The following is a 21,132-nucleotide window of genomic DNA, read 5'->3' as shown; positions in this document are numbered from 1 at the left end:
GCATACTACCGAATGAGAAAAAGCTTGTCGTGGAGCTTATCGTGAAACTGGCTATCCCATAACGGCGTAGCTGCAGATAGTGCAATAATATGTTTTATAGGCACGGAAAAAACAAATCTTCAGAGGCTGATTGTGTCCACTGGTTCCCGATTGTATGAATTGCAATGTGACACATTTTTCAGGTGGTATAGTTTGCTCTAAATGAGTATGATTTTTATACACAGACCAGAAATCAAGCAAAAGCAAGTTATTTTGGTCAGATATTGGCCAAAATCAGTGCTCATACCATAGTTGAGATTATCTTACGTTCATTTTTCCACTCTTCCGTGCTGTGAAGTAAGTATTTCCTACTGCCCTTGCAAGATCCGCACACGAGAAAGAATTGTAGGAGGCAGAGCACTTCCAACTTATAGCAGAACAATAAATAACCTTCCAGCCAATTTACCACCCAGATTAGCAGTCGGCATAATTGTATACTTATGCGTTAAGGCATTGATGTTAGTTGGTCTTGGCACAACCCTCATAGTAGCTCTAATTTCTATGGTTCCTTTCATATGCATTTCCTCTTCAAATCCCGATTTGTCGAAGCAGAAAAAAAAGGTCCTTACTGACCGATGAGACATGTTTGTTTATCTTATCTAAAAATTTTCTGGCCGATTCCGCAATTTGCTGTGCATCGTCAAGTTGACGCTTTGTTTGAACTTTCATTATCTTACGTCTTTCAATTCTGTAACACTGCTTGAAGTTATGCAGCCATTCAGTACTTCTCTTGAAATAACTGTAATCTATATCGCGCGCAATTTGATATGCATAAATTAGTAGGTCACTATCGTACACATCCTGCAAACTGTATCGAGCATCTTTGAAACGCACAAACACCTGTTTTTGTAACGGGTGCACCTTGTCCCGCCATGAATATCCGTAGTTTTTCTTATGCACTACACAGTCAAATTGCTGCGGACTTATTCGAAAACTGCTCATAATTGGCTTTTTACTATGCTGTAGATGATCTTTCGTGTACGTAAATTATGTTTAGCACCCGCTTCTTGGACAACGATTGTTCCTTATTACATTTCACTGGAGACGTGATTTATGGTGACCTGTCCCATAAGGATGATGAACTACATGGCGCGACACCTGTTTTGGTATCAGCTTTCACTTGCTAAGCACGTATCGTTACCATTGTACTCGACAAATACATTGTCCGCACAGACGAGCGTATACCACACCTCACAATTCCACTGACTCATCTTACAGAAATGCAAATACCGGTATTTTAGCTGCCACATCTTTCTCACTCTGCGGAATGCCTTAGGTTCCTTCCTGACAAAATGTCGACTTCGGCAGCTGTTGTAGATTAACACAATGTTTGCTTTATTTACCGCTGCCATTGGTCTGTTAACGTACCAACACCACTAGCACAGTAGTACTGTTGTGAGTTACTCGTCAACTAAGCAGTCCACCTGCGCTCCGTCGCTTCATGCTGTGCTCACCATTGGGTATCTCTATTCCCGCCCCGTGTTGCCATTTGCAGCCAATATTTTGGTTGCAGGGTAGACAATATGTGGGGCATCGAATGCCGTAAACATCATTGGCCTTTTGGTACCTCGCACTCAAGGGATTCCTAGTCAGTGTTTGGCTTATTTTCGCGCATTTTTTTAATGGTGCAAATGGCTCTGAGTACTATGGGACTTAACAAAAATCAAATGGCTCTGAGCACTATGGGACTTAACTTCTGAGGTCATCAGTCCCCTAGAACTTAGAACTAGTTAAACCTAACTAACCTAAGGACATCACACACATCCATGCCCGAGGCAGAATTCGAACCTGCGACCGTAGCGGTCGCGCGATTCCAGACTGCAGCGCCTAGAACCGCTCGGCCACTCCGGCCGGCGGGACATCTGAGGTCATCAGTCCCCTAGAACTTAGAACTACTTAAACCTAACTACCCTAAGGACATCACACACATCCATGCCCGAGGCAGGATTCGAACCTGCGACCGTAGCGGTCACGCGGTTCCAGTCAGCCTAGAACCGCTCGGCCACACTGGCCGACCTTTTATTTATGTATTCCTCGAAATTTGGTGGTGCGGCTTACATGCGATGGCGACTTATTATATGGCCAATGAGGTATAACGTTTTGATAATTGGACTGTTTGGAACTCCACGAAACGCGTCATACAGTAGCCGGTTGCACCTTCTGGACGTCTTCCTCCGCGGCTCTCGAGAGCACTCCAGGGCGGCGGCCTGTCCAGATACGCAGCCGTATCGCGATCAGTGAAAGTCCGTCGCTCGCGGTCTAATTGCTGGGACGCAGGCTGGATTCCAAGGTCGGCAGGAAACCGGCCGGTCCTCCGCCCCCGCGCACCCCCCACCCCTCCAACAGGCGGTGCCGCCTGGCGTCGCGACGCCACGTCTATAAGAGGGGCGGCAGCGCGCAGCCGCCTCCAGTCTACCGCCTGCTGCCGCCGCTGTCGAGATGTCCGCCCGCCGCACGCTCTTGCTCCTCTTCGCTGCCGCCGTGAGTACTGACGATACCGCACTCACGCCGAAACTTTCACCCTAATCACTCTTTCTCCGCCTCTATCATTATTATTTTACCTTCTCAAAAGACGTCCTTGTCGCCTTTGACTGTTAACACACATCAATCGCTTTCAAGTGGGGTACGGCGAATATTTTCTTCTTCGCTACCTCCAACAATTTAAAAAAATACGTAACTTGCATATGGATGTTATGAATGGCAGCTAGCTCTAAATGTAGAAGAATGTACGTTAATGCGGATAAGTGGGAGAAAGGAACGATTGACGTTCGGATACAACATCAGTAATGTCCTGCTTGACACAACCACGTTCTTTTAAGTATCTGAGAGTAACGGTGCAAAGCGATATGAAATGGACCGAGCTTGTGACGACTGTGGTAGTGGAAGGCGAATGGTCGACTTCGGTTTACTCGGAGAATTTTGGGGAAGTGTGGTTCGTCTGTAAAGGAGACCGCATATAGTGCAATCTATTCTTGAGTACTGCTCAGGTGTTTGCGACCCGCGCCAGTTCAGATGAAAGGAAGACATTAAATCAATTCAGAGGTGGGCTACTAGATTTGTTACCAGTTGCATGGAACAACACGCAAGTATTACAGAGATGCTTCGGCAACTCATATGGGAGTTACTAGAGGGAAGGTGAAGTTCATTTCGAGAAATTTAGAGAACCGGCATTTGAAGCTGACTGCAGAACTAATCTACTGCCACAAAATACATTTCGCGTAAGGATCACGAAGATACGAGAAATTAGGGCTCATACGGAGGCATAAGACAGTCGTTTGTACCTCTCTCTAATTGCGAGTGTACCAGGAGAGCCGGGCGGTGTGGCCGCGCGGTTTGAGGCGCCATGTCAAGGACTCCGCGGCCCCTCCCGCCGGAGGTTCGAGTCCTCTATCGGGCATGGGTGTGTGTGTGTTGTCCTTAGCGTAAGTTAGTTTAAGTAGTGTGTAGGTTTAGAGACCAATGACCTGAGCAGTTTGGTCGCTTAGGAATTAACACACATTTGTAGCAGGAAATGAAGTGACTAGTAGTGGTCAACGTACCCTCCGCCACTCAACGTACGGTGATTACAGAGTATGTACGTAGATGAAGATGTAGATGTGTCATCACTAACGACGAAAATCGACACGGGTGAAAGCATACGATAATAGGAAAAGCGGAACCTTGCCAGCGATCATGAGTGTTCAAACGAACGGTTTACGAAATAATGGCCACTCACTTCATTACAAAGTACTGTCCCAGCTAGTATGAATTTTTTTTATATTGTGAACTCTTCTATTAAGTCCCAGACTAATTGGACTCGAATATCTCTTGTAGCCAATGGTTCGTGAATGAGCTACATACTCCGTCAGTCCAAAAAGTTCCGAGTTTGGAGTAATAAATAATGGAGAAAAATTAAGATGGTGGTTTTATTGCTTTAGGCGTTCTACAGAGTCTTCATCCTACTTAAGTACAAAGCACACGACGCCCATACAGCCGTGTGAGTCAGAAAAATCCTTTGGGATGTTTTTCACTTCGCGGTCACATTGGCTGAATGTCGGTTATGTCGTCAAAGCATAGTGACCCGTCATGAGAATTTCTGCACTCGGTCGTTTTGTGGTATGCTCGTAATGATAACACAGAGTCTCGTCACCCATGATGACTTTTTTGGGAAAAAAATCCGTATTTTGCATTTCAATCAAGGTGTGACACGCGTACAAGTGTCGTTGTTTTTGTTAGGGAATCAAGGTGCATGGAACAAACTTAGCACACTTTCCTCTTCTTCAAAACGTTCTGGAGAATGTCTTGAACACTTCATTCGGAGACATTGTTCCATTGCGTTTTGTGACACAGCAACGCTGAAACTAGGGCCTAATGTCCGCTACGTAACACTGCCTGCTCACAACGTACTGGTCGAATGCACATCGGTCGTTAACAGTTGATAGTTCAAGCTGCCACCATAGTCACTGCTTATAAACCAGGAATAAAATCAGTCTCAGAACTTTTTGGATGGGCGGTGGGCACGTGTTGCTGCTGATGTATTGTAAGACGACCTCTACGGAACCAGTACAGTTCAAGATGCATAGGTTAAGCGAGCCTGCAACTTGGTTTCCAAGATCACCTTACCTCTATCTTCTATACTTTACTGTCTGGCATCACCTTAAAGTGAGGTATACAGCGTTGTCATTGATATAACAGAAGAATTGCAGCAGCAGATTCTTCCGTCTCGCCAAGATTTACACGGCTCTGCTTGCCAAAATTTTGTAGCTCAATGGAGAGAGGAGCATCCAAACATGAGGACGAACCGTGGAGCATCTTCGTTGACAGGTACAAGTGCGAAGTGAATTGTAACAAGTGACGTATTTCTTTTTAAGCTATGGCTTGGCTGAAATTTGAGCCCAGTTTAGATAGGGACCTCACCGAAAAGTCTACATATGCAACACATTTGTGCTAACTAGGACTATACTTCACACGGAAGTCAGTGGCGGTTCATAACCACACATTTACAGTTAGTTTGCAAATGGCTCGTTACAGACCGATGTTCATTGGGACAGTTTTGCTTCTATTATAGTATATTCCTCAATGTAAGTTAGATTAAATAGTGTGTAAGCCTGGGGACCGATAACCTCAGCAGTTTGGTCCCATAGGAACTTACCACCACCGCCATCAGGCAGTAAAGATATGTTGTGATTTAATGTTGTTTATGCAAAAGATCCCAACAACGGTGACCTTAAATACTGAAGCTATGCAGGTGATTTGACAAATACACATTTCAGACGTATTTTTAAATTTTAACATGTGTTGACGCACAACATTTTCACTGTACCCCACTCGACACTGGCTAAACGGGGGAAAATGCGCTACTGTACTTTATGAATAAATTATTTTAACAATCAAAGAAAACAACGATGGTTTTCAAGAAGTTTTATACGACTGTGTACCGCAGGAAGGAAAAAAATGCTTATTACACTTATTAACGAACTGCAACTGCTCGCCACTAACTTGAATGACTTTATTATGTTCTACACTAACATGTTTCGAGATTTTTGTGTCATCTTCAGACGTCTGTATTGAAAGCTGAGAGTAGCGCCATATTGTAACAACTAGTATAAAGAAAGAAAACCTTTCTTGAGGAAGTAGTAAATACGTAACATTTTCTTCTACAGCGCAGTCAAAACAAGGTAGATAAAAGGACTCCAATTTACTCCGGAGGAGAAGACGTGTTAACTTACTCAGCGCTTTGCTGTCGATACAAGTGACTCGAGGTCGACTTGTAATGTTTCTCTGTTGCACACACTTATTACACTCACATCATTATTGCCCAAATCCATCGATCTTTTACAGACGTTCTACACGGTTGTATGTCAGGCTTCAAATACAAATTGGCTACTGTTTAGTCTCCGATTGGCTCTAGGACTTTTTAAGGTACTCAAGTGATTTCCATCTCAATTGCAGTCATGTGTATCCGAAAAAAAGTCAACAGTACTTACTAGATCTGAAATATTGTGAAAACTACGGGCATGTGGTATACACCATTTTGAACTTTACAAGTGTGTGATGTTAATTTTAGTGATTAGAAAATCGAATCAAATTTACAAAGAACTCGGCAGTATGAGCACATTTCTCTGTATGGCGTTGCATCGTGTCTGGCCTGGATGCACGCACCGATTCAGTTGAGAAGGATGTCATAAAGCTGTTGAATCCTCTCCTGCAGCTAGCTGGCCAACAATTGTTGTAACTGGTCCTCGATATTCCGGACACTGGCCCTGGGGCGGAGTTGATGTCCGAGTCTGGTCCCACACATGTTCTATCGGCGCCAGATCTGGGGATCTGCCTGGCCGCAAGGAGGACGTCACCATGTCACCATCACGCAGACACTGCCATGTGCATACGTGCATTGTTCTACTGAAAAATGTCACCACGATATTGGCGCGTGAGAGATAATGCATGGGACACAGGATGTTCGTAACATAGTGTTGAGCCGTCAGAGTTCCCTCAGTCACCACCAGCCGTGACTTGGAGGCATACCGAACGCCATGATGCCAGCAGTAACACAACTTGTCTCTCTCCAGAACATTTGAATAATGGAACCTGTCCCTAAGAAGCCGCCATGCTCACCGACGATGGTCATCCGAAGAAGCGCAGAACGGCAATTCATCGCTGAGCCTTATACATCAGCAGACCATGCGTCCTGGCCACGGGAACCACTCCAAGTTCAAGGTCTGTTCAAAAAATTCCGGAACATGATTAATTTCTCGCCAAAGATGTGTTGGAGCGAAATGCGGTTGGCATCCCTGCATACGCCTGTGTTAAATGTGTAATTGGCGGAAGTTTCATTGTTGTGTGTCAGTTATTGTTCAGTCCTGTATTGAGTAGAACGTTTCGCCGCACAGTTTGCGAATTTCGAGATGGCAGAGTTAGATGAACAACGCGTCAGCTTTAAATTTTCCTCTAAACTCAAGGAATCCTTTACAGAGACACACCAAAAAGTTAAAGATAATTCTCGTTCACGACGCTCTTCGACGTCTACAGAAAACACTCACGTGAGCAACGTCAGCGAAATTGTAGGTGCCAATCGAAGACTGATAGTCCGAGAGATTGCACAAGAATGCAACATTTCAGCTGGATCATGTCATGAAATCCTTCCACAGCATTTTGGAACGATTCGTGTTGTCGCCAAGTCCGTCCCACAGCTCATGAGTCAAGACCAGGAAGACGTTCGCCTCGCAATATGTGAATTTTGATCGCGCAAATGAGAACGAGTTGTTCCTTAAAAGAAATAACTAGTGATGGGTCTACAGTTATTTATGATATGGACGAAGATTCATTCTTCACAATGGGCTGAGAAAGGTTCTCCAAGACCAAGAGAAGCTCGCTAGGTCAGGTCACTTGTCAAAGTCACTGATAGTTTTCTTTGACTTTGAAGGATTAATTCATCATTAATTCATGCCACTGGGGCAAACTGTTAATCGATGGTAGTATCGGGACTTACTGCGACGCCTGCGAGAAAATGCTTGCAGGGAACGGCCTGAAATTTGGCGAGAGAATTCATGGCTCTTGCATCACGATAACGCACCCGCACATTAATCACTGTTGGTGCTTGACTTTTGCACAAAAAACGAAAAGACTGTGCTGCCTCAACCTCCGTTCTCTCCAGACCTGGCCCCTGTGGACTTTTTTTATTTCCAAAGTTGAAAACCCCGTTGAAAGGACGAAGATTTGCAACGACAGACGAGGTAAAAGAAAATTCGCAGACGGCGCTTCGCACGTTCCAGAAAGAGGCGTACCAAGACTACTTCCGGAAGTGGAAAGGGCGTTGCGAGCGGTGTATCAATTGCGGGGGAGTGTATTTCGAATAAGACCATGCACAATAAGTAAAAGGAAAACGTAGAAAAATTTTCTGGACAAAGTTCCGGAATTTTTTGAACACACCTCGTAGAGGGGTTTCTGGTGTGTTGTTAACTTGGGCCTACGCAAGACACGGCTTTTTCCCTCGTTCGGCTGCTGCTAGTCTCCGACCAACCGTACGGGATGACGCAGAATGTTGCAACGAGACTCCTATTTGTTCTCGCGGGCTATGAAGTGATCGGTGCACAATACGGCGATCCTCCACTGTAGTGGTCAGACGTGGTAGACTGGAACCTTGAGGACAAGGATGGCTGTTCTCAGTCCCCCTTGCGATCCGACACTGGGCCACACTCACATTCGAATGCCCCACAAATCTGGATACAGCGAGATTCGACCTGGAGGCCAAATGGAGACCCACAATGTGGCGTCTTGCAAATTCCGTCGGGTGCTGACAACTCTGTATCACACGAGTAGGCGGTATCGCCGTGTTCTTCACAGTGATTACTCAACATCTGACACTGTTTCCGCCTCTTGGCCCAGTATTACACTATCATATTTCTTTGACAAAGATATACAATCAAATATTCATCAAATTTCCTTGACAAAACTCTTTGACGTGGTGCTAAAAAGGGATATTACACTGTCATCATATATTTCATCGAAGTTCAAGATGGCAGACAACAACTTGTCCACCTCCGTAGCGCAGCGGTAGCGTGACCGCCTGCCACCCTGGTTCGATTCCCGGCAGGGGACTAGGTGTCGTGTGTCTATCATCATCATTGACTCGCAAGTCGCCGAAGTGGCGTCAAGTAAAAGACTTGCAATACGGTGGCTGAACCCCTAAGGGGATATTCCGGCCAATAAATGCCTACGATAATTTCATTTTTTTACTATGCGACGCAGCTGTTTGTACAACAATTGCAGTATTGAGTATTTGGAAGAGAAGCGGCGGAAAAGCCGCTTGGGTGAAGCCGTGGGTTTTACGTCGAGATAAGAAAAGCATTCAACAAAATTTGTTACGTGAGGACGTCAAGTCTTATATAAATTACTTAGGAATGGATGAGAGTGCGTTTCGGTGTTTGCTCAGTAAAGTGGCTCCTCATATTACACAGCAGAATACTCACTTGGGAAAATCTGTATGTGCAGCAGACAGGCTCACCATAACAGTGCGATTTCTTACTAGAGAGAGCTACTCTAGCTAACAACACAGCATTCGAACACCATACTACACATTAAGCAAAATAATTCCATGAACGTATGAAGCGATTTATAAAGCACTGAATGAGAAATGTCTGAAGATAAATAAATGTTTAATACACTATATAGGCATTAAGAACTATTTTTAGTTTTGAATAATTTGATTAATAGAATCAGTGTTCCAAAAACTAGAAAACTGATAAAAAGAAAGAAACAGATGAAGCACTTTTTAACTTGTGCCACCCAGAATTCAAAATCAGAGAAAGTACAATAGAGAGCTAAGAATTTTTATTTTAGAGTGTGTCCTCATCCTCTATTCTGGGCCCGCATCTCGTGGTCGTGCGGTAGCGTTCTCGCTTCCCACGCCCGGGTTCCCGGGTTCGATTCCCGGCGGGGTCAGGGATTTTCTCTGCCTCGTGATGGCTTGGTGTTGTGTGCTGTCCTTAGGTTAGTTAGGTTTAAGTAGTTCTAAGTTCTAGGGGACTTATGACCACAGCAGTTGAGTCCCATAGTGCTCAGAGCCATTTGAACCATTTGAACCTCTATTCTGGCTTGCTGAAAAGCTTTGTGGGTGTTTCTACATGTAGAGGTGGATGGTTGTAGCTGCGATTGTGGATTTGAAGTCGCCTGCAGTATATTCCACGATTAATAGCATGTACTATGTCCCTTGCTCACCCCCCACCCCAGTCGAAGCAGGGCTATTAAAAAAGAGTCTAAGGAAAACACCAACTAGACTTTTCAGCCATGTTTGGAAAAAAAAACCACTACAGATGCCAAGACAGCTGTAGCGATGCCAGCGCTCCAACCGGTTACATTTCGCATTGTGGTGAACAGAAGACGAAAGACTTTTGTGATCAAATCTACAGTGAGGCCCTAGATTTGAGCGTATTTCCTTGACTAAAGGCAAGATTTGACAACGTTCCCTTTGACGTAAATATTTGACGTATCACCTTTGACAGATAAAATATGATAGTGTAATACCGGCCTATCACGGCTAGTAACAACCTTGAACAGCACTAATGCACTGTGATGGCCATTCCACCCGTCACAGAGACTAGGAACTCGAATCATATACATAATCGCAGATGATAAAGTCGATACGCCGTTTTCTGTATGAAATAAAAGACGCTATTGTATATATATATATGTTTACATGAAAATACATGTTATTACTAATTGCACAATTACCAAACAGATAATCCAGTCGCCGCCATTATCGATTACAGCCTGGCATTAGCCCTCTCTCCGGTAAATCACCCACGTTTCCAGCCTCTAAATATCGTTTGACACACTTCGCAACGAATGTCTTTAACTTCCTACGAATTTTAGCAGCAGCTCCATATGAAAGCTTTGGTCCCTTTGGATGATTTACAAGGAGGAACACTGCCTCACAACGCTTCAGATATTGCACACGTTTTAAACTGCAACAGACAAAACAAAACATTCAACTCTCACACTATGTTCATTATGTTTTAACTATGCCGTCAGTTTTTTTGGCGATAATATAAAAATATCGTTTATAAAAACTCTGAAGAACAACCCAAAGAAGAAAAAAAATCAAGTTCTGTCTTGGTTCTAATTCTACGTTAAATTGTAGGATGGTAGCGGCTGCATGAGTGTCTTGAGGTAAGAGGAACACAATGGGGATACCACATGTAACAGAACAATGCGTAGTAAAGGATTTTAATGTTTCGGGTTGATGGCTGTTTTAACTTGCAACAAAAGTTGCAACGCATCGATAACACGCGCTGTGATTACTTTAACATTGCAATGACCTCGAACGCGATAATACATAGGCGTCGTAGCACTGTATCACTTACTTTCACAAATTGAAATTTTCGATTAATTAAACAGATTAGATAATTATAACTTGCAAACTCCTGAAACTTATTATGAGTTATCAACCGCTGAAATGTCGCTAAAATATTGCACCCCCCCTGGACAAGACACAACAACAATTTACAAATATTAGCAAATTGCTTTCATTGTTTAATGCCAGCATTCAAATAAAATGAAATTAATATTTTCAAATAAAAGAATACCGAGCTGACGTCTTTTATTATGGGAACTGGCAGTTACTTAATTTAGATTTATTCACAAATTTTTCAAAAGTACACAATTTTGAATAATTCTATTAAATTCTGTTACGTATTTGCAATATTCGTTCTTGCAAACAGGAATCTTGAAATCAGAAATTTACTCCAGATAATAATGGCATCCATCAATAGTGTAGTGAAACACTTACACTCTATACTGATGCAAAATACCATTTTCTCAGAAAATTACTTTTTCAAAACAATCACTGGATGCTACAAATTAAGTAACCAATCACTCTAAGTATCAACCTTAGAGTGTCGTGTTGCTGGCACCGTCGTACGTCACCTTACGGTTAGTTTAGTAGGCGGCGACAATGGCGCATTATTGCTCCACATGCGAATGCCGTCGGCACGCGGGCATTACTTAACGCTGCCGTGGCGTTCTTCCTGCTATTTCTCGTTGAGAAACCATTTCGTCACGTGAAACACAAAATAAGTTCTCCGATGTTTCGGCAACGTGCCACGTAAAGTACAAGGCAAGAACGCTCAGTACGTTACGAGCAGAAAGCAAGACGCCATGCTGTACTTGTGTTCAACAGAATCCCATATTCGATGGGTTTTATGTTATACGCTACACTCTATAAACATACACTGTTATTAGGCACCAGCACGTTGAATGTCTCGAGATGGATCGTTACTGGTACGAGCTGTAATAAAATGACTGGGAAAGTCATACTGTTGCTTAAAGAATTTTCGTTTTTAGCTGTTTTCGTATAATAGCTCGTGTGTAATGAGAATAAGCCGTTTTTAATCAACGACCCATATAAGATTCGTGAAAACATGTCGTTCTTATGGTTTATTATATAATTAAGAATGAATAACATTTTGGAGAACAAAATTTTAAAAAATACTAAGCGTTGTTGGCTGAAACACTGCATCAGAGTACCCAATTTTTTTTGTTTTTCACCTTCACATTTTCCAAAATGTTGTTGGATTTTCATATAAAATGAATTAATAAAAAAAATTCTGTAATATTTGATGTTTTGTAAATATGAGTACGTTCTCTGTCAGAAGTGTGTGTGTATGATTTGGTGAACTTTTATAAGCTGAGTGGAAATGTATCTTCCATTTTTGTCTTATTACACGTTACGGGATATTAAAATTTTTATTTATGTATACCACAGAAAGAACAACATGATTAGCGTACGTCCAGGAAACGAAATGTTCGTTTTAACAGAGTTAAGGTAGGAATTCTAAGCACATCCATTTTTGTGAACGTACTGTTCGATTTTGCGAGCCAAATAAATCCGACACCGCCAGTGGAGAGCGCTGAGAGCGCAAAATCACGCCAACCAGTTCGTGCCACGTGCCGACGGCGCTGCGTCTCGTGACGTGGGATATCCCGCCTGCGCGCACGTTAACGTTAGCTGCCTCGTTCCGTCTGCCGGCAGCTGAAGTTTGCGACAATTCGTTAACATCGTGCAGCGCCATAAACTGTTGACCAAATTTTCTTCTCTGCCCACTGGGAACCCACGAGTGTCACGCTTGCGAGAAACCGTACGCCGTTACGTCACGCCACATAAAACGCATGAGAGCTCAGTTCCTCTGTTTACGAGATAGCCTCGCGTTTGTAGCCTGCAGCTATAGACAGACGCCTGCAATGCCCGAATCCTTCGCTCGAGCGACGCCCGCAACCGCGAACGCCAGTATCCATTCATCATTAGGAAGACGTACTACTCATAACTTTTACAATTCTCTTTGCCCTATAGCATCCCAGTGATTACAATAGTTACACATTAACTTGGTAAACATGTAATTCTTGATGAAACTGCACTTCATAAAAAGGACAGGAAACGATAAATCTGACTATTTTACTTTATACTTGAGAAACAAAAAAATTGTTCATAACTGACACTATGTTGGGACGTTACAGAGGGAGAGTTGGGTTTAATGCCCAGTCGACGAGGGGGTCAGTAGAGACGAAGCGCCGGACGCTGTGGCCGAGGAGTTCTAGGCGCTTCAGTCTGGAACCGCGCTGCTGCTACGGTCGCAGGTTCAAATCCTGCCTCGGGCACGGATGTGTGTGATGTCTTTAGGTTAGTTAGGTTTAAGTATTTCTAAGTCTAGGGGACTGATGACCTCAGATGTTAAGTCCCATAGTGCTTAGAGCCATTTGAGCCATTTAGAGACGAAGAGCATGTTCGATCTGATACGCAAGGAAATCGGTCTTGTTGTCCTGAACGCATGTATTCAGTCTTTCACCTTTAGAGGCTTAGAGAAACTACAGAAAACCTAAATCTGAGTGACTCCACGGAGATTTGAACTTCGCTCCTCGTGCGAGTCCAAGGGCTTCATCACTGTGTTGCCTCACTGGGTTGGCCTCATCGAGAGAATACTTTCAATTTTCGCCGGTAGTGAGTTACGGAATGAACGTAAAATCTAACCCAGAATGGTTGGACATCAAGATAAACATTTGAGCCTCTATAAAAACGAGCTAAGTGTATTAAAGACTATGGCCGTCTCGCTGTCAATAGATACACTGTTTCTTGAAACATAACCTGCAACTTCAGGAATTTTCTTATTTGAGATGTGTGATCGTCCAGCTGTTTAACGAATATGCACATGTTCAGAAACCAAAACGGGAAGGTAGATTAAGGTTTATACGAAGGGTTTCAGCGTCAGGGCATTGACTAATCAGGAGAGGAATAAGCTTTCATATACAGAGGGAATCGGCTTGGCATTCAACTTACATGGGTTAGCCAAATCATGGGTGGCGAACGCTGGATAGGCTCCCTCCATTAAGGCATGGTCGTTTTCCTTGCGCTGCTGAGTAGAAGCTCTGTTACCAATCACCGCAATGTCGTGTAAACTTCAGAGTTTAACTTCGAATTTTGTAAAATTTTTATGCGTTATACATGTGCAACACTACCACTGTGGAGAATAAAGATTTCCACTAATTGCACCATCCAGTCACCTTTTGTTTTACTCTTCAGCTTTTATTTTCCATTACCCGTTTCGAATTGCCTAGCGATTCATCATCAGATGGTACATATTTGTTGCATGTTAGCAGCATTGTAGGGATCGTGTAGCTGTGGCAAAATGTATAAACGAAACATATAAGCGCCGAACGTGGCGAGGATTATTCACTTTATGGGATTGATTGAGTTGCGTTACTTGCAGTTATTAGTGGGCAACTAAATCGATATCATTATGTGGATAATCCTAGACACATTTAGTGTTTACATTTTTCGTTTATACATTTTGTCACAGCTGCACGACCCGGTGCAAACATGCAATAAATATGTACCACCTCATAATGAATCGCTAGGTGATTCGAAACCGGTAATGGAAAATAAAAATTGAAGAATGAAACGAAAGGCGAGTGGTTGCAGTAATTTATGGACACCTTTTTTTTTTTAATTTTGTGTTTACGGCTGTTCCGTCGTAAGCTACATTCGTCGTCTTTAAAAACGAGACGCATGACATAGTTAAACACACACTCTCTGTAGGAATTTTGCGAGGAGTTCTTCTCTTTGTCCCGCATATGCACATGTTCGACATGGCTATTAAGGGATTTGGTACGGTTAATTTAAAGGATCCAGCATGAAATTTTCACTCTCCAGCGGAGTGTGCGCTGATATGAAACTTCCTGGCAGGTTAAAACTGTGTGCCGGACCGAGATTCAAACTCGGGACCTTTGCCATTCGCGGGCAGGTGCTCTACCAACTGAGCTACCCAAGCACGACTCACGCCTCCTCTCCACAGCTGTAATTTAATTTAAAGGGTGAACGGACACACTTTCTGTCGCCACCTCGGGACAGAATATGTGTACCTCAACTATCTGCGTGTAGTGTTATTCACATGAAAGTGAGTGAAAGGATTGAAAAATTTTGCATATCTTGTAACTGAGTTGAGGCTTGGGTACCAGCCCAGTCTTCTCCTAGTGAAATGTGGGAAACCACCTAAAAACCACATCCAGGCTGGCTGGCACGCCGACGCTCGTCGGTAATCCGCCAGGCGGATTCAACGCGGGATCGGCGCACCTCCCTGTCCACGCGGATATCCGGGCGAGTGGAATAGACTAGGAGTACCCTGGAGGAAGAACTCCGAAATACCTGATGAAGAATCCGTAAACTAATAATGCTTGGATGTGCAGGCGCTGTTACTTCACATAGCAGAATAATAACGTATTTCGTGTGACTGCAAGTACGTCCATTAACAACGCAGTGGTATTGCGGAACTCCATCAACAACAGAATATCATTTTCGGTTGTAGTATTACGATTTCGCTTAAACTGCGACTTGTTGTGATTCAAGAAGGACAGTCGAAATAATGGCGGAGGACATTCCCAAACGCCACGAACCTAGCTGGCCGAGCCGAACTGCGCTCAGTCTGCGTAAAATGCGGCTCTAATCCAGGGCGGACGGGATTCGTTGCGGGCGACGAATATCAGGACAACGGCGGAGGTGAGTTTCACTAATTAGTGAAAAGCCACAGCTAGTGATCAGCCACGGGGGACAGCTTGAGTAATGGCCTATCGGTCCTGTTAGAACTTCGGAGGGGAAACTGCTGAAACACGGACTACAGTAAGAACATTTAATTATTCACAATTTTTTAAGCTTCGGACTAATTTAGAGAAGGAACTGTTTGGAGAACGTTGTGCTGATGAAACGGCGTTGCTCCCGTTGTGTCCGTATCAAGCAATTATTATAGATTAACACGAGAACATGCGAATATATCTGAATCATATAAATAAATATGCGTCGCCTTAACTAGTCACATTCTTCCAATTAAGGTCAGAAGAGGAGTGGAATTTATGGGGAATATTCACAAGTACTACCAGCTCCACCTCTAAGCCCTGCATGAAACACTTTAGTCCAAGCGCAAAAATTCTGCTTTACAGAAGACTTACCCCCCGCCCTTACCCGATTCCAACTAAGGAAGAGAGAATGACATAGTTGAACTTTAAATGTTACAATAGGAATGTATAGAAAAATAATACGTTTGTTTGTGTTGCCATCTTCCGCAGCAGCTGTTAACATCTGTCTTGAGCTGACTGCAATGTAATTAAAGTCAATTATAAATAGTGCAGCGCAGGAAATAACGCAAAATGCCAAAAACTGCAGATATGAAATGAAGCCTTTTGACGTTAACCACTGCTAGCAAGAGGGGAAGGTGCAGACTATGTAAAGAAACCCCTTAACTAGCTTACAGACCAACTTCATAAAGAAAACACTGTTTTTAACCTACAAGAATAAAAAAATAAATATACGAATGTGTGTATCCAATTTACAGAATACCACAGAAGACGTTTTGTAAATAAAAGCGAAACTTGTCTGGAGTAATTTTTTTTAATTACATTGCAATCAGCTCAAGACAGATAACCTATAACAGCAGATATAGAAAAATAAGGGAAAAGGATAATCAGGACGAAAAAAGATGAAGTGTAGCAGAAAGGGGAGCAATAGCCTATCAAATAACAAAACTGAGGGATACGTAGTAGAACAAACAAAAGCAGATAGGAGGAAGATTGTGCAGTGTATACGAGACGAGGGAGGTGTTAAGAGCAACCTGGCACAAATGAAAAGCTTACGCCAGTTAACGAAATAAGAATTGCTCATATTTGGGTGTAACATTGTTCGGGAATGAAACAGAAACAGTAAAAACATGAGAAGACGGAACTGCAAGCTTCTGAAATACGGTGCTGCATAAGAATGACATTAATGGATGGATGTAGCAGAAAACAAAGAGATACTAGAAAGCATGCACGATGCAGTAAACATATTTAACGCCGAAATAAAGTTTAGTGAGATATGTGCTAAAACATTCAGGAGCCGAAGGCGAGTTTCACTAATTTGTAGAATGGACAGTTACAAAGGGCGAATCGGAGAGAGAAAAATTATACGGGAAACTGTAGGAGAGAATATCTAGTGTGACAGGTATAAAGAGATTTGCATTGGGTAGCAAGCGACGGAGGACAGCATAAAACCAATCTAAGTAGCGATGACAGTTTGACGAAATATAATGTTAAGAGTAGCACCATTCTATACTACGAGTACGTGTCACAAGATGTATAAAAGAACACATCGCTGTATTAGACTTGAAATATGTCATCATTTAACAGAAAAAATTCACAATATATTTGTACCCTAATTAGTTCATCACCTACGCAGAATTTTCACCTTTATTAGCTGATCAAATTATGCTGCTCGAGTACTTCACATCACCAGCATTGTATAAATACGATCTGTATGTTTTAAAGAGAATCAGAGTAAGAATATTATATGCAACGTAATCATCATTTCACTTAAATAAAAGCTAAGGAGTTGTGTGAACGCCTAGATTTTGCTTTATTATTCTGATTCAGTCGAACGAAAGTATTCTACCTAGTTCCTTTTCTCAGAAACTTCACTCCAGACCCTTTGTCTCAAATGTTTGTACGTCCAGTACTTCAATTACTATATGACGTCGCACAAAATCAGGCAGCCTCCTGTATCCGCACTACGTTACGCATCTAGTACAAAAAAGGGCCACTGTTTTGCCTTAGTGGTATGATCCATAAATATTTATTACGTCGAAAAGAGACCACTGAAAAGTACCGCATTGCAGATGGCAGGCTGTTGTTGAGCGTGTATTGTATTGAGAAACGAACAAAGGGCGCAAGGAAGCTTGTCGGTACCGACTGTATAAGCAGTAACCCGAGTTTCCTATCCGGCGGAAAGGCTTCCTTTCTCTGCAGAACAGGAACCACCTACGCGAGACAATGGCCCGTGGACGACGCGTGCAGAGACCCGACCGTGACCGACGGAACCCCTCAGGATCGGGAGAAAGCGGCCACCGTGCGGAAGTTTCCGGACTGGACGACTGGGCGGTCATTACGCCAAGCGCATATCCTTTCCCTTTCTCCTGGATGCCTCTGAAAGGCTGTTGTTCACGATTCAGGCTTAATGAGTTGCTGACAGTCCTAACTGCATGATCTGGTGGCATCAGAGGTGTACAAATTCTGCTTCCAGCCTGCCTGCCCCTATCTTCGCCGCAACCATTAAAGCAGCTCAGCCTGCCACAATGAATACACAAAGCACAGTTGTTAAAGCAGGTCAGCTTGGATTTCCGCAAGCCTGGCAAGCTTCGGGGACCAATTCAGCCTGCAACTGACAACAGGTTGCGCTATTAATCTAACGTGACTAGCTAGGTATATGTTTGCGTAGGTAGTTTCACTACAGGTCATTTATTGTAACGGTGGGAGCAACAAAATGAACAAATGAAACATAAAGGAGATTGAGAAGAAATTAACCAGTCACGAAACAGAGTCCAAGTCCAGCAGTGGAAAAGTTTACGTGTGTTTATGACGCAGCTTTAAACAAATCAGTAGATGTCCCGAAATGCAACTTGTATATAAAGTTACTAGGACTTGTTTTCAAATTTGACCAGCAGTTTGTCTCTCCATGAATATTCTGAAAAATGGTCCAAATGGCTCTAATTACTATGGAACCTAATATCTGAGATCATCAATCCCCTCGACTTAGAACTACCTAAACCTAACTAAACTGAGGACATCACACACATCCATGCCCGAGGCAGGATTCGAACCTGCGACCGTAGCAGCAGCCCGGTTCCGCGCCCCGAACCGCTCGGTCACAGCGGCCGGCGAATATTTTGAAAAGAGGGCGATGACTTACACGGCTTAGAAGTGTGCGGAAATGTGTGCTAAGGACTTGAGGCCTTTTAGCAGTGTAAATACTTTCTAAATTTAGAGCAAACACTGACTGAAATACGAAAAAATATCACTCAGTGGATATTAAAAACCACATTCTGGAGGTATGTAACATAGTGCGAAGCAATCTTGGTATAAAGGAAAAAGCCTCTTCATTTAGGCATGTAGATTTTAAATTAACATAATATGAAAAACGATCTGCCTGACTGCTACAACGCATTTGGAGAGTTTAGAATGAACTGTTTTGGCGACTTAGAATGAATTCAGCGAACTCGTAATACACATCCAGGAAAAAGTAATTAAAGTTTGTATAACTAGGGTTATTTTGGCTGAAATACGCCAAGGTTGCAGAACCAGACTTACAACACTTTACTTTAGTTGCCGTTCCTGTATAATAGACACCTTCTGGTTCTTAGGTGGAAAGGATCTCGACTGTCAGAGATGGTTCTACTTGCCACAGAAAACATGTGACCTGACGATGGTTCGAACTGAGAAAAGCCAATACTAGTCGAAAGGGCAAAGGTGCAGAGAAAACCGTTCATACCGAAATAAATAAATAAACTCGAAGTACGCCGAAAAGCAAGAAAAAGAACAAATAAAAATCCGCTATTTTCTGGACTAAAGTGACCCAAAATGATTGCTGGGGTAAAAAAGACTTTTTATCGACTTCCAAACCCTACTCATAACACTGCAATGGAAGTGTATACAATAAACTGGTAAATAGCGTAGCACAGCGGGAAGACGGCAGGCAAGCAAGACTTCTTTAGCCTTCTTTAGCCGCTGCGTAGTCTTTGTTTGTATACACAATGTAGATGAGTTACTTTTGGCTAATTTGTGCAGTAGTGCTGAATTGCTAACCACTTGGACGTCCAAGCGTATCATGTTGACATTTACTGCACTTTGTCTTCATAGTATTGCAGTTGTAATAACCAACAGTGTAACAATGAGGAATCCTACACAAATTATTGTGCCAAACGAGGTGCAGGAAGGAAATACTCACAAGAGATGACAGCTCTACTCTTTGGGGGCGTTTGTGTTGAGACGAAGGGTTTTGAGAAGTTAAAGCTGTAGGCCGGATTACGATTCGAATTTGTAATCTCGACTTTCGTGGGCAGTGTGCTACAGTGGGTTCGTCAGACGTCCTGCGGTAGCGTAATTGGTAACATATTGCTTCCGAAAGGTAAAGGAGCCCTGAGTTCGACTTATAAGCAGGCATTCATGTTTACGAGGGGCGTTCAACGACTAATGCAACACATTTTTTTTTTTTTTTTTTTTTTTTTTTTTGTCGGCCAATATCGGTTGAAAAAATGCAGAATTTTGTAGGGCATGGTGGAACATTCCTGCTTCAGCGCCTATAGTTTCATGAAGATCCAACATGGTGGCCCTAGACGTAGCTTTCGAAATGGCGTCTGTAATTGAGGTGGGTTCCAAGAGGAGAGCTGTCTTCGAGTTTCTTTTGGCGGAAAACCAGAACGTCGCAGTTGTTCATAGGCGCTGGCAGCATATCTACGGAGACTTAGCTTTGAACAAAAGCACAGTGAGTAGTTGGGCGAGGCGCCACGATCTCCTACGTACCGGCCTGTTGCACACAGCTGCGACTCCTGCAGTGTTGGGACTTCAACGTGTTCATCGCCACAAAAATGCAAACGAACTTCTTCTTCTCCAAGACAACGCAAGGTCTCACACAAGTCTGCGCACCCGAAAGGAGCTCACAAAATTTCTTTCCTCATCCAGCCTACAGCCCGTATCTCGCATCTTCCGACTTCTATATGTTTGGCCCAATGAAGGATGCACTCGGCGGGAAACAGTACGTAGGTGATGTGGAGGTTACTGACACTGCAAGACTTTGGCTCTGAGGTCGACCAGTAGCGCGGTGCCATGCGGGCAAACAGGCCCTTCAAGTAAGGTGTCCAACGGTGGTCACACTGAACGGAGATTATCTTGAGAAATAGGGTTTTGTAGCCAAAAGAGTGGGTAATAATACGGTGTATTGCAATCCTAAATAAAGCCAACCTGCTTCCAGAACAAAAGTGTCTCATTACTTGTCGAACACTCCTTGTATTTTGTCACAAATGTTTTAGCTACATACAGGGTGATTCAAAAAGAATACCACAACTTTAAAAATGTGTATTTAATGAAAGAAACATAATATAACCTTCTGTTGTACATCATTACAAAGAGTATTTAAAAAGGTTTTTTTTCACTCGAAAAAAAGTTCAGAGATGTTCAATATGGCCCCCTCCAGACACACGAGCAATATCAACCCGATACTCCAACTCGTTCCACACTCTCTGTAGCATATCAGGCGTAACAGTTTGGATA

At 43.1% G+C, this 21,132-nt stretch overlaps 1 protein-coding gene across 1 annotated transcript in view; it reads left to right on the top strand.

Moving 5' to 3' along the window:
* The first annotated feature begins 2,453 nt into the window (after nt 1-2,453).
* The window catches only part of LOC126419106 (uncharacterized), a 96,416-nt gene continuing 77,737 nt past the window's right edge, over nt 2,454-21,132 (top strand). Inside the window, exon 1 of the mRNA XM_050086205.1 lies at nt 2,454-2,520. Coding sequence (XP_049942162.1) covers nt 2,479-2,520 — 42 coding nt within the window. The 5' untranslated portion in view covers nt 2,454-2,478. The remainder of the gene's footprint in view (nt 2,521-21,132) is intronic.

The sequence above is a fragment of the Schistocerca serialis genome, chromosome 9 (assembly GCF_023864345.2).
Source record: "Schistocerca serialis cubense isolate TAMUIC-IGC-003099 chromosome 9, iqSchSeri2.2, whole genome shotgun sequence".
In the NCBI taxonomy this organism is placed as follows: Eukaryota; Metazoa; Arthropoda; class Insecta; order Orthoptera; family Acrididae; genus Schistocerca; species Schistocerca serialis.
The sequence above is the reverse complement of the archived record's forward strand: the minus strand, read 5'-3'. Positions and strand labels throughout refer to the sequence as shown.